The following is a 12,617-nucleotide window of genomic DNA, read 5'->3' as shown; positions in this document are numbered from 1 at the left end:
GAAATTCAGGTCATATTCCACAAGGCCTTTGAAGTCTTCTGTTGAATACCTCTAAATTAAAGTATTTTAAGACACTTTTCACAGCACAGTAGTTCTAGAAAAACAGCAGGAAGCTTCCCAGTCCTCTGTTTTACTAGATAAAAAAAGCTGCTCTAAGACTTTTCTTCATCAGTGATGCAGTGCTAAAATCTGAGGTTGCTTTTCTCTATCTCAGGCTGTTTCTTGAACAGAGAAAACAGGCACTTCCCCTGGCCTTATTTAAACTACTTAAGCCTCACCTCACACTTCCTCTAAGCACTGTAGGATTAATGGCCAGCCCTCAGCAATTAGAAGTGACATACTTAAGTTTATTGCTGTTTGCTAATCTTTCCATTAACATTAGGTGGTTCCAAGTTTTTATGTTGAAGTGGAAAGCCACCATTTTTTGTCTTTGCTATCTCTGTTGTCTCCTGTCAGCCCAAAGACATCGTGCTGAATGGAAATACAGAAGATGTTACAGGTGAGGAGATACAAGCAAGGGCTCTGTATGTACAAAAGATCTGAATTGCATCTGATACTCCAGTGTCGATTGCACTTGTATTGTTTACTTGATGGTTAGGAAGATTCTTGAAAACTCAGCTGACTGTACCATATAATGCCATTATCCATTTACAAAGTATACACCTGAAGAAGTAAGGAAACATTAAAAAGAGAAAATGGAAGAAAGTGGCCTGAAGAAGACACTTCACATGTGAAAACATAGAAACTCAAGGTGAACTCCAAGTTTAATCTTGCTAGGCTAAAAATGGAAAGGATCCAGGGCATGTTTTTTCCTTGTTCTGAAAGGAGGGAGGCACGCGAGGTAAAGAAAATGAACCTGTTTTGTAGTTTTGTTCTCCTTTCTGAGACAAAATGAAAGAAATGCAAAGAAAAGGGCTCCCCTTACAGAATAAATCCATTAGAGAAAGACAGTTTGATTAGTCTTCAGTCACAATGCTAAGATGCCAAAGAACCTATATAAAAATGCAGAGATGTCAAGGATGCTTCTAAAACAAAAACTGAAATCAAACCTTCTGTCTGGAGGAAGAATTCTTTAATATAGCTGCTTAATTTCTCAGAATAGAATTGACCTCAACTATCGCAGTTCGTGAGTTCAAATGGGTAATTCAGAAGTTTGGCGTTTGCAGGTTCCTTTTACCAGGTTTCCTTTTGGCAGGTAATTGCTTTGAAAAAAATAGTTCTGTAAGCTTTAACTTCATATACAGTACTAGATTTTTCTGTAATTTCTCTAAACCTCAGTTAGCTTTGGACTTCGTTGTGAACTCTGGGCTATTCAGACTCTGTTACAGGTGAAACAAATTTTGATGTCTTCTTTACCCGGATTTCTTTATAGCCATCTGTAAGTACCCTTTTATTTGGGTTATAGTCTTTAGTTGTCTTATCTGAACTTTTACATTTGTTTAACATAGAATTAAATTGCAAGAGCGTTGGAATTATTCATAACCACAAATAATAAAGCACTCGGAGTAGAGTTTTGAATTGGACTAGGCAACTTTACTTCCCATTATAACTTGTACTTTTTGGACAGATTATTAACGTTTGAAGGGTTTTTCTGTTAATAAAGATTGGTCATGATATACTTTGAGTATAAGTAAAAGATTTTTTCTTTTCTGATGTTTATTTGTTTTGCAGTTTCCATGCTGTAAAATGAGTCATTTTTTGCTTTATAAATGTTTTCGATCTATGAAATGAAACCCTGCAAAAGTCATTCTGACAGGGTTAACAGATACAGGGCTAGAACTCAGCTGCTATAGGCTTCTAAACTTAATGACAGCTTTAAATAATCAAGTAGTGTGTGGAAGGATAGTGAATGTCAGTTTTCATTGTCAGAATAAAGACTTTTATCACTGGCTGCTGCAGGGAAAAATTATGTTATTTCTTATGTTTCAAACTTTTCCCTTGTTATTCTGGGGTCCGCATCACGTGGACTAACAAACAAACCACAGATAACGTTTAGGTTGTATGCAGATACTGTGTTGTGGGTCTTCATAGTACATTGTGGTTAAATTGTTGTTTAGGAAGCCTTACACTAGCAATAACAAATACTCACCCACACTTTTTAGATACACATTTGTACATGCCAGAACTGTATTATTTCTGCCCTGGATTATTTTATGGGTTTTGAAATGTCGTTGTGGGTTTGGTTTTTTTTTTACTAAAAACTAAAACACAAACAACCCAAATGCAACAAATTACCCTTGTCTTGTGTCAGTTTAGAAATGATAGTGATGTTGTTTTCGTATAAATGATTTACCTGCTAATTCATGTTAGTGCTATAAATTGTTTTTTTCTGTTTTTTATTTTATTAGCAATCAAATGTTAGAAACATTTTGTCAATATTACTAATTACTTTCTAGTGATCATACATTAGCGATTTTCTTCTCACTCAGAAGGTCGTGACTGGTAGCATCAGCTTGTAGAGTATTTTCCAAATATAGTCAGCCCCGAGTCTGGCTGTGGTTAGAAAGAAAAGGAAAGAAACAATTAAAAGTTGCTTTTGATGTCCTACAAGCATGTCTAATAGACGTTTGTGCTGTCAGCTATGTGAAAGACTATACATAGCCGTACCGACATGAAATAGGAAAGCATAATGGAAAAGTAGTATGTAATAAGGCTTGTTCTTCAGTTTCCATTCAGTCGTCTTAATACAAATAGAAGTGCAGTTAGGAAACAGAAGACTGTTTTAGGCCATGGCTACGGGGTTCATACATACTTTTGAATCCTAATGACTGCAGATTTCTGCTTTTCCTTCCTGGTGTCATTTCTTGTCTGCCTATTAAAGTGATAGCATTTACATACATGCACATTTGTCTTGTTTTGAAGACACTGGAACTTGTACAAGTATAGCAACTATATAGTCTTCTGACCAGCAAGTTGCTTCTCCTTCATTGCATTTTTATCAGTGAATTCAAAGATGCAAAAGCAAACTACTAGACAACAGTAGGTAATGAAAAGTGGTTTTCATACAACAAATGAATTGGTTCAGTACCAACACCTCCTGCTCTTCTTTCATTGGCACTTGTAAGATCTTCAGCCTTCCCAACTATAAGTATGATTTTAAATACAAAATTCCCACATCCACATATACACTGTGGATCAGGGGCTCAGTGATGAAAAAGAATCCTAAATGAAAGTTAGTATGGTTTCTTTTTTATAATCAGTGAACAAACAAGACCTAAGCTGTCATTGTCACATGGATGCTTTACCTTTCTTACCTAAGGGCATGTCTGTATCCTTCAAGCTTTCTTCTTTTCAAAGAAAGTGTAATGATAAGCATTGTTATTTAAAATGTAATTGCTTTATTTTTTGCTCTTCTTCCTACTTCCCTTCTCCCATACAGTGGAGCAGATTACTATGACTATGGCCATGGACTGAGTGAAGAAACGTACGACTCTTATGGTGAGTAGCTTTCAGCTGAATTACTGCAGTAGTAGACTCTTGAAAAAAAATGAAAGAAGAATTTCCATAAGGCAAGCTTAAGTTCTACAGTGGATAACAGCTGTTCAGGGGTTCCTGCGCTGTCACAGAGCTCCTGATGTGTTTGAGAAAACTACTGAAGAAAGTTTCTGTGGCTGCTAGCTAACATAAACTAAAATAAAAGAAATAACAAAAAATCTAAATCGTGTTTCAGGTACCCTTTTGATGTCACATTCAATGAAAATTAAGGGGAAAAATGGGGGTGTAGGACCTTTTTTCAGGAGCTGTTTGCAGCTGAAAGCAAATGCTTTGTGTGACACAACTGGCATTGAAGCTTGGTACAATGTAGAGAATATGCTGAAGTTCTCAGTTGGATCAGGGCCTAATTGAGTGCATTTTAGTCTTGTATGGTTTTTTCTATTAGTTCATTTTCATACATCAGTCTTGGGAAATCAAGCAGGGAGTCATTATGTAAAGGTTATGAAAGTACTTCAGGTAGCTAATAGACATGAGGGCACTGGGTGACTCACACGGAGACAAAACAATGTGTAATGAAGCAAAAAAACATATGCCAGTGGTGAAGATCACATTTTTTTAAGTTAGAAGTATTTTAGTGACAGGTTTAATTAAAGAAATCTGTTACGGATTAGAAGCATAAAGCATGTTAAAAGGCACCTTTGATTAAGGGAAAAATGTTAAATCTCTGGCTAGAGATCAGAGAAATATAATCTAAATCACTCAAATCTCAAACATTCGAGGATTGTTAGTAACTTGTGTAATAGAGTTGTGATTCAGGGTAATGGGTGCCTAAATGAATTTAAAGCTGTATGTGAAATTGTCCATGGTGTGTTTCTTGAACTCCATTTGGAAGTGCTGCTTTTGCTGAAAACCAAAAGGATCTCAACTAAGTTGTGATAAATGCCTTAATATTATCTGCTTAAACTAATTATTTTGCTTAAGGGGAAAGTCAGTTTATCAAAAGAGGTCACTTGAAATTCCTCTGTCCCACAGCACTTTCAATTGGTGTTGATAGACATATCACTTAAATCTTTATTTCAGCATTAAAATAAACTGCCATTATAAACCTGATACTTCTAAGACTATTCCATGAATGCAGAATTGATGGGGGGAGGGGAAAGTATGAAACTGCTTAATTTAGATAGACTGATAGGGAAAAATGGGGATTGCAGTATTTAACGTTGAAAGTACAGATTTTTCATTGCTTTTGGATTTCAAATTGGTTTTCTATTTATCAAAGCACAGCCACTCAGAATATTAAGTAATGTACCTGCTCAAGTTGAGAGGAAGACTATAAATACCTTGAAGAATGATTATGGGTTACAGCCACTGAAGTTTTTGCACATACAAATAGTTATACACTTTATTTCTTAACTAGCTGACCCTCAAGTACATCCCTAAATGCAGAGTTAGATGCTAATAATCACCCTTGCAGTGTGTAAGGAACGTTAGGTGTATCAAACTGAAGTCTGTAAGACTGTATAGTGAGCAGTTGGTTGCCTAGTGTTGGCTAGGAGGAAACACAGATTCCCAGGAAGGACCTGAACTTTTCCTTCCCTGAGAAGCTCAGTTGCCAATCCAGAGGATGTAGGAAGAATATCAGTATTTTTAGGATTTAGAGCCCTGAGTGGCACCAAAATGAACTGATAAAAAAGTGACTCTTACTCTACCAATTTGACCAGTTGCTTGAAGAGGAGCAAGTATTCCCCTTAAACTCTAACTAAGACTGCTTTTTACATTTAAGCAGTCTTTGCAGCAGTGCTTAAAAGCTAAGATATTTTTAATTCTTACCCCTCTGCCAGCTGCCTTTACTGTCAGGTTAGGGTTCTTTTCCTTGCTTAATAGAAGCCTTGCTTTCTGTGCAATGAAGAAGCACAAGAGGTTGCTTCTCATGTATGTTATTCTTTTATCAGATTCCTGTGGAACTTGCCTGAGGTACAAGTTTTAATTCTTTCAGCCTGACACCAAATTTGAACTGGTTCCTTTTACCTCCTAGGCAAATGTTCTGACCACCTAGGTATAATATATAACCCAGGCTCTGCAGGCAACCACCTAAATTTTAAAAAATAAAGTAGCTAGAATGAGACTCTTATGAAGAAATTGTGAAAATGGACCCTTAACTTAAAAGGATTCTTGACACCTAATTTCAGATATCTACTGTCGGAGCAAGTGACCTTAACATTCAAAGTGCAAGGGTTCTTTGACTGTTGACTTCTATTTATTTATTTATTTTTAATGGACTAGAAAAGGCAAAGTGCTGCCAACATTTTAGGTAACTGTATATTTGGATTCCACCCTTTAGTTTCTGGATTGCATCGGGTTCACTTGGACATCTGTCTGCTTAGGGCAGGGCAATTCTCCAAAAGTAGATATGGAAGCATGTAAATGTGGTAGGATTAGGAGGCATCAAATATAGCACAAGGCTTTCACAAACTTACAGTCAAAATTCAAAGCAGCAATTTCCCTTGTCCTTTTAAGAGGGAAGTGTATGTTTACAGTGGGGTTAAATAGTGCGCCTAGATTGTTAGAAGCTGTAGGTGTTTGTAGTGATACTTGAGGTTTTTAACTGTTTGATTGCATATTTGAATTACGCCTAAATCGGTACTGATGCAAAGAAGCTCATTTCAGAGGGTAGTTTAGTTGTTTGTAGATAATTCATATCCTTCATTCAATTCATCCTAGCATCATTATTTGTAAGTCTGCGACTGTAGCTTCCATTTCTGCAGGTCCAGTTTAATGCCAGAATGCCAGAGCCCTACATATTTTTGCCGTATTAGCCTGCCACGCTCCCTGCTATTAGGTGCTGAAAAAGCACTGTTGGGTAGCTCATATAGGTGTGTTGTGCCCAGATTTTGTGGTTCAAGTGTTCGACTTGGCATACCTTGGTTTCAGTACATAAAATGTCACTGTCTATTTCCCAGTTAAATAAGGAAAAAATCAGTACAGTGTCTGAGAACTTTGGAAGGGGTCTAACTATATTTTCCCTTCTTGTAGGGCAAGAAGAATGGACCAACTCACGACACAAGGCACCTTCTGCAAGGACAACAAAAGGAGTCTACAGAGACCAGCCATATGCCAGATACTGATTGTACTGTCTGATGTTGTGAAATATCCAATCTCCACCAGTCCTGTATACTGTTCAAAGTAATTTTTTCTATGAACAATCCCTTTTTATTAAATCAAAGCGCATAAAAATCTGAATGGATGGACTGAACTTAAAATACTTTGTTGAAAGAACAACCTGGACAGAAAGATATGTAAAACAAGGAACTTTGTTATTTCCAAACTGTATTTGAAAAAATAGGTGATCAAAAAAATAACCTTTGATTAACTAGTGTTAAACAAAAAATAGGTTTACTAAATATGTTAGTTCATTCTTTTAACATAAGCGTAACCTTTTATTTTAAAGGTTTTCAACAATTTAGTTTTTAGTTTTTATTTTCAGCCATTTGCTAGATTTTCTCTTTGCAAACATGCGTAAAAAGGGAAGCAAATTACAAATGCAAATAATGTGGTATTTTGTAACTCAAGTCTTGAAATGTTCTGTAGTGTTAAGCAAAGTTTTACCCTTGCTTGATACTAAATAAACTTTTGAAAGAAAATCAGTGTGTGTGAGATTAATTTTATGCTTTATCTTATAATAAAACTTCATAAATAGTAGTAAACAGGGAGAAATGTTTAACAGTGATCAGCATAAAAGGCTCATATTAAACATTGCGCGACTTATTTAAAAAATGGTATAAACCTAAATGTATATACATATATATTTTCACAGTAGATATAAATGCTGTTTAAAGTATCCAAATGGTATGGATCTGCTTGAGTGCCACATTAAATCAAGATATTTTTGTTAAAAGTGGTTTAAAATAGCTAATGAATTTTCTGAAAAAGATGTGACTAGTTTCATCCTGTTGAGCATTTTTTCACTAGTGCAACTTTGGATTTTTTATGAGAATTTTGGTACGTTAATGACCACCTCGCTCCGTGCTGGAAGCAATAAACACAAAGCTTTTAAAGACTTTCTGACTTGACTAATTGAGGTCGCTTTCTTCAGAGGCAGAGGATGTGTAACCCTTAAAACGGTCTTCATTTGCAAAGGTAAATAAATCAAATAAGATTTTAATCTCACTTAATTTATCTTAATATAACCAATAAAAACAGGGAGGTTACAACTTTAGAAAGTTTCATTTTTAGAATGTAGGAAAGACTTTGAGGACACCTAAATTCTCATTTTAAAACGTTTAATTTGTGTTAGTAATCTAAAAAGCCTTAGTTTAGCTAGTTAAATTTGGACAAACTATTCCCTATTAAACAACAGTAAAACCTCATAACCAATAGTTTGTAATATATTATTTTTCCATAAATGCTAGTAAATTAAACATTACAAATGTTATCTAAAGCTTTTTGTTAATCATTAAGTTTGTATTTATTATAGTTTGATTTACATTGTTTTCTTTATATTTGAAAGTCTTTGAAATTTAGTAAAAATATCTTTTTTTCTCTTGTCAGGAGACCCAACTCCTTGGACAGCCAAGAGAACAAAAACCTTAATCTTCCCATGCTTTGGTAGGTATCTTTACTCATCTGTGAAATTATTAGATAAACAATGGAGCCATCAATCACGTCCTTAATTCTTTATACACAAGGCTTTAATTTGCATAATGATTACAGGTACTGAGCTGAAGAGCAGCAAAAATCATTGGCTATGTTCAATTCTGGTGGGAAAAGTCATAGTTTTAAATGATCATTAAACTGTCCCAGTGTGCGGACACTGTCCTCTGGCTGTTTGCTTATTGAAAGTTATACATAGCTTTGACGACATTTCAGCTAATTAAGTATTTCATTGGGCAGAGGAAGGTGAAAGAAAAGGTGGTTTTATGCTTGTAGTGTTCAAATAGGAATTTAAAACTCTTAATCTGGTCAGCAAACATGTCTAAAATGGTCTTCCAAAACTGAAGAAAGCATTTTGTAGGATGGTTTTCTAAGTCAAGCATTTCTGCCCAAGGAGCAGACTGATTTTTTGGCACAAATGAAGAACAAGTCCATAGAGGAACATGAGTAGTTAGCTTTACTGTTTCTGGTGAATTCAGGATCTAAAGTTATGTTCACATTGTGTATATTTTAAGTAGAACAGGGTTTTGGTTTTTATTTCCTAGTTGGAATGGTAATTCTTCCTGCTGACCTCATGATCTCGGTGCTTTCAGTTGCCAAGATTTAGATAAACAGAGCTCTATACTTTGAAATATTGCATACGTTGTACTGCCTTTGTATACCATGGTAAATTTAAAAGAGTGCTGTCACAGGCTAAACTTTTTGTAACTTTTTATACATACAAAATGGCTTTACAACAATTCTGAGAGTATTCTAGAGATTTAAAGCAAAGGACCCTTTTAAGATTAGGAGAGCTTGGAGAAGATTTCTTCCCTCTGGGGCTCAAAGGGCAAAGGTTTGATACCAGCTGTTAGAATCGCTATGGCAAAACTGAGTATATAAATACCTTTAAAAAAATCATGTATTGGCTAAATCTCATTTCTCTTCACATCTTGAATCACATAATGAGTTGCCTAACAAGTTTTCATTTGCAAATACAAACTTTTATATTAACTGTATACAATGAGACTTGATTGGTTGAAACTAAAATATCTAGTAGGAAGGATGGCTAGTAGACAAAAAAGTGAATCAGAAGTGAATTCAGTCTTCTGTATCTATCCAACTTCGGGGTTTTGGGGGGGGTGGGGGGGTGTTTTTTTTGGTGTGCCATCTTTCCTTAGTGCCCCCTATATGGAGGGTGAATCATGCATTTGTGCCACTTCTGCTGCTCTGCCCTGAAGTCCTGGAAACCCTTAAATTGTTTCAGGTTTTGAGTGCACCACTGTGTGACAGGGCGGCATAATGACTGCCTGTTGAAGGTCATACGAGTACATTAAAAGAAAATCCCCTTCCTGACTAAGAACACACCCGTCCTGTGGTCAGAAGCGATTGTTTTGGTCGTGTGCTCAATGTGTATCTGACAAGATGGAGTAGTCTGTAGCCACATGGTGCTCTTGTTAAGTAGCTGTGGCCCACCTTGATGGAAAAGTTAACCATTTCAGTCCATTTTTGCTCTTTTGAGTTGCAAGATCTAAGTCTACATATATTGAGCATAAGAAGTATGAATTTTAAACCCATAGTCTTCCCTCTTCCAGTGCTCCACATTGATACATCTTATTTCCCCTAAGAAAATGTGTTTTCATGTCCCTGAAAAAAAAAGATTGTATCAATTCTCATGTCCTGTACACGTGTGTACAATAAGCTACATCAGTTCAAACAGCTGGTATTAGATATTCTTAGAAACTACACATTTGCAATACAAAACTGCTTTTGACAGTTCCTGAAATAACATGCACTAGCATTGTGTTCTGCTATTGAATTTGTTTGGGGTTTTTTTGTTGGGTTTTTGTATGGGTTTTTTTTCTTTGGAGTAATCTCTGAAATGTAATCCATTAGATTTTGAACAGAGGGGAATGAAATCTAAAAAGTCTTCTAAACTTTAAAAAAAAAAAAATCAGCGTAGAAGGCAGCCTTTCTTTTATTGTGATGAACTAACCTAAAGTGTTTATCCATTCTAGTAGGGTTTTGTATTCTGACGCTGGTTAATTGCTGTATGTTACTGGTCAAACAAGTAATGTTAATGATTATAATCACTCATATCATTAATTTGCTTTCATTGAACCTTTATCACATTTGCGCTGAATAGCAATGGTAGCAGTTTCTGCAATGTTTTCCATAAATCTACATAAATTTATTATAGGCATAATTGCCTGATCCCACTACTCTTGACAGTCTTCAGAGAATTAATAGTCACTAGTCTCAGGATGTATACAAATAAATGATATTTTGCTCTTTTTCAGGAACTTCTGCCATGTTAAATATGGACTGCTTAGGGCATTGTACTTATCCGTGTGCCTAGACAACGAGACAGGCTACGGAGTATGAAAATCCTGTTCAGTATTTCTTGTATTAAAGCCTTAAAGTGTATAACAATATACACTTTTTAAAACAATTGTATACTTAAACTCTTAATTGTTTAGTGATGCGACAATGTTTTATTTGGAGCTCAATAAAGAATTTTCATATAAGTTCCTGTTACAAAGCAATAATGCAACCAGTGGCTCTTTTTAGCCTTATGCAGCAAGTGTAAAGAGAGTGTGTGAGTCTCATGACTAGAATGTAAATGCTTTTGGAAATAGCTTGTCTAATGTATGAACAACATAGATAAGTTAAAATGAAGATTGGTGTTTTATGCTGAAGCTTTTCTTAATAGCTAATTGTGAACAGGTCTACTCAAAACAAGATTCTCGGGTAGAAATGATACTCCAACTTCAATTTTGTTCAGAAACTTGTATAACATGAAGGTGTTTTAATCCCTGTCAAATATACTATGCTGCTTATTCTCTTTCACTTGATGTTTGATGCATAGACATGTTTTCTGTAATATACAGTCACAGGTTTTCTAGTAGTAGAGTCTTGGATAAGGCTTTTACACCTTGATAAATCTTGTATCTAAGTCTTGTTTCCTCAGTGCTGATTTCTATTAATTGTGATTGTGATAATTTGTAACAGAAATAAAGTTCTGATAATTTAATTTCTTGTGTTCTTTTTCTTAAATCCTGCTTGCAAATTGAGTGCCCCATTCCTCACATGTTTATCAGATGTATTTTTCTTCTTTGAATTTCATATTCATCCCAAGAAAAGCGTAATTTCAGTTTGCTTTGTTTATTTTATTTTGAAAATAAGCAATATCACTTAATAGCTTCACACCTCTGTGAGTGAATTCCTCCTCTGACATGTATTCATAACTTCTAATACCATATACTGACTACTGAAGAATGGCATGGAAATTTATGGGTATGTGGAGAAAAACAAGATTCCTGTTAACCCCGGCACTGATCAAAATGTCTTGAGTAAGAGAGCATTTTTAATAGATGAAAAAACCTTTGACAGTGTAAAAAAAAAATATATATTTATTTTTAACCTTCAAATATTTAAGGTGAATTTATCAGTTAATCTCACAATCTGGAAAGTTTTTCCCAGCCGTCATCTCTTACTGTACTGCAACGGCATTTCTGCAATGTTTTCCACAGCAAGCAATAGTAAGTATTTATTAAGTAAAAACAAAATACAGAAGCCTTTGAATAAGCACAAGAGATGTATAATAAGGATTCCTTTCAAAATGACAGGCAGGAACCTCTGGTGTGGAACAGCACCTAACATTTTAAATGCTAGGCAAGTATAAAAATTGTATATAAATACCGTGGGGGGAATTTAGATAGGCAGAATGCAATTTCACTTGCTCTAATTAGGACTGGACACCAGGATTACCAACACAATCTCATTTGCGGAGTGCCATGAACTACTTGAGTGGAGTATTAAGCCTTTGACTCATTAACAGCAGCTTCTTAATGTCAGTACTATAACATGACTTTAATATGTGACTGTCAGCACTATCTAGCGAATCTGCTAATTTTTTTTGAGATTCTAAACAGGAACTGTTGGGGTCCAGTCAAAGTGGGTTGACTGCAGACTATCCAGCTCTTCATCTTGCAAGTACTTTGCTTCATTTCAGTAACATTTACGGACTGACTGTTTCTGTCTTTTGAAGCCTTCATTTCTGCTGGTTTTCATTATCACTAGGTAGAGGTTTGTGTATTTCTTGTGATTGTGTTTTGAGTGAAATTTGGGTCTTGCTGGAATAGTTCTGCCATTCACTTCAAGAGACCACGCATATACGTGCATCCTGCCTGTGCTGTCATTGACAACTTGAACGTGCACTGTGGGACAGTCGTGATGCTCTGTTGTGTGATGCCAGTTGTATATGACGTTGCCTTAGTTTTGAGCAAGGACATGAGCCTGCTGCTTCAAATGGATTGCCCAGTCTGCATCACAGTCTTTCCAATAGTGTTTATCCTGCTGTGGGGATGTCACCACATTTACATTTAGGTACATAATAAAGGTATGAAATTATATTTTATGACTATGAATTGGAACAAACCTTGAGGCCACATGTCTTTCTAAATGTTGTTGTAGAGCATACTTTTCAAGTTGGAACTTCATCTTTCTGGGCAAAGGAACTGAAAATTTAAAGATCAAAATGCGAAGCTAAA

The 12,617-nt window shown here is 35.5% G+C and overlaps 1 protein-coding gene across 4 annotated transcripts in view; it reads left to right on the top strand.

Moving 5' to 3' along the window:
- KHDRBS3 (KH RNA binding domain containing, signal transduction associated 3) overlaps positions 1 to 11,098 on the top strand; it is a 95,056-nt gene extending 83,958 nt beyond the window's left edge. For 3 of the 4 annotated variants that reach the window (XM_040586151.1, XM_040586150.1, XM_040586149.1), the window contains 2 exons: positions 3,380 to 3,438; positions 6,469 to 7,076. In XM_040586151.1, the coding sequence (XP_040442085.1) occupies positions 3,380 to 3,438; positions 6,469 to 6,560 (151 nt within the window). In that variant the 3' untranslated portion in view covers positions 6,561 to 7,076. Of the gene's footprint in view, positions 1 to 3,379; positions 3,439 to 6,468; positions 7,077 to 7,983; positions 8,041 to 10,364 lie in introns of those variants that run through there. The other variant, XR_005826771.1, reaches the window with a different exon arrangement.
- Positions 11,099 to 12,617: the final 1,519 nt, after the last annotated feature.

Source organism: Falco naumanni, chromosome 3, assembly GCF_017639655.2.
Source record: "Falco naumanni isolate bFalNau1 chromosome 3, bFalNau1.pat, whole genome shotgun sequence".
NCBI lineage: Eukaryota > Metazoa > Chordata > Aves > Falconiformes > Falconidae > Falco > Falco naumanni.
Note: the sequence above shows the minus strand (reverse complement) of the source record. Positions and strands in the feature narration are given on the sequence as shown.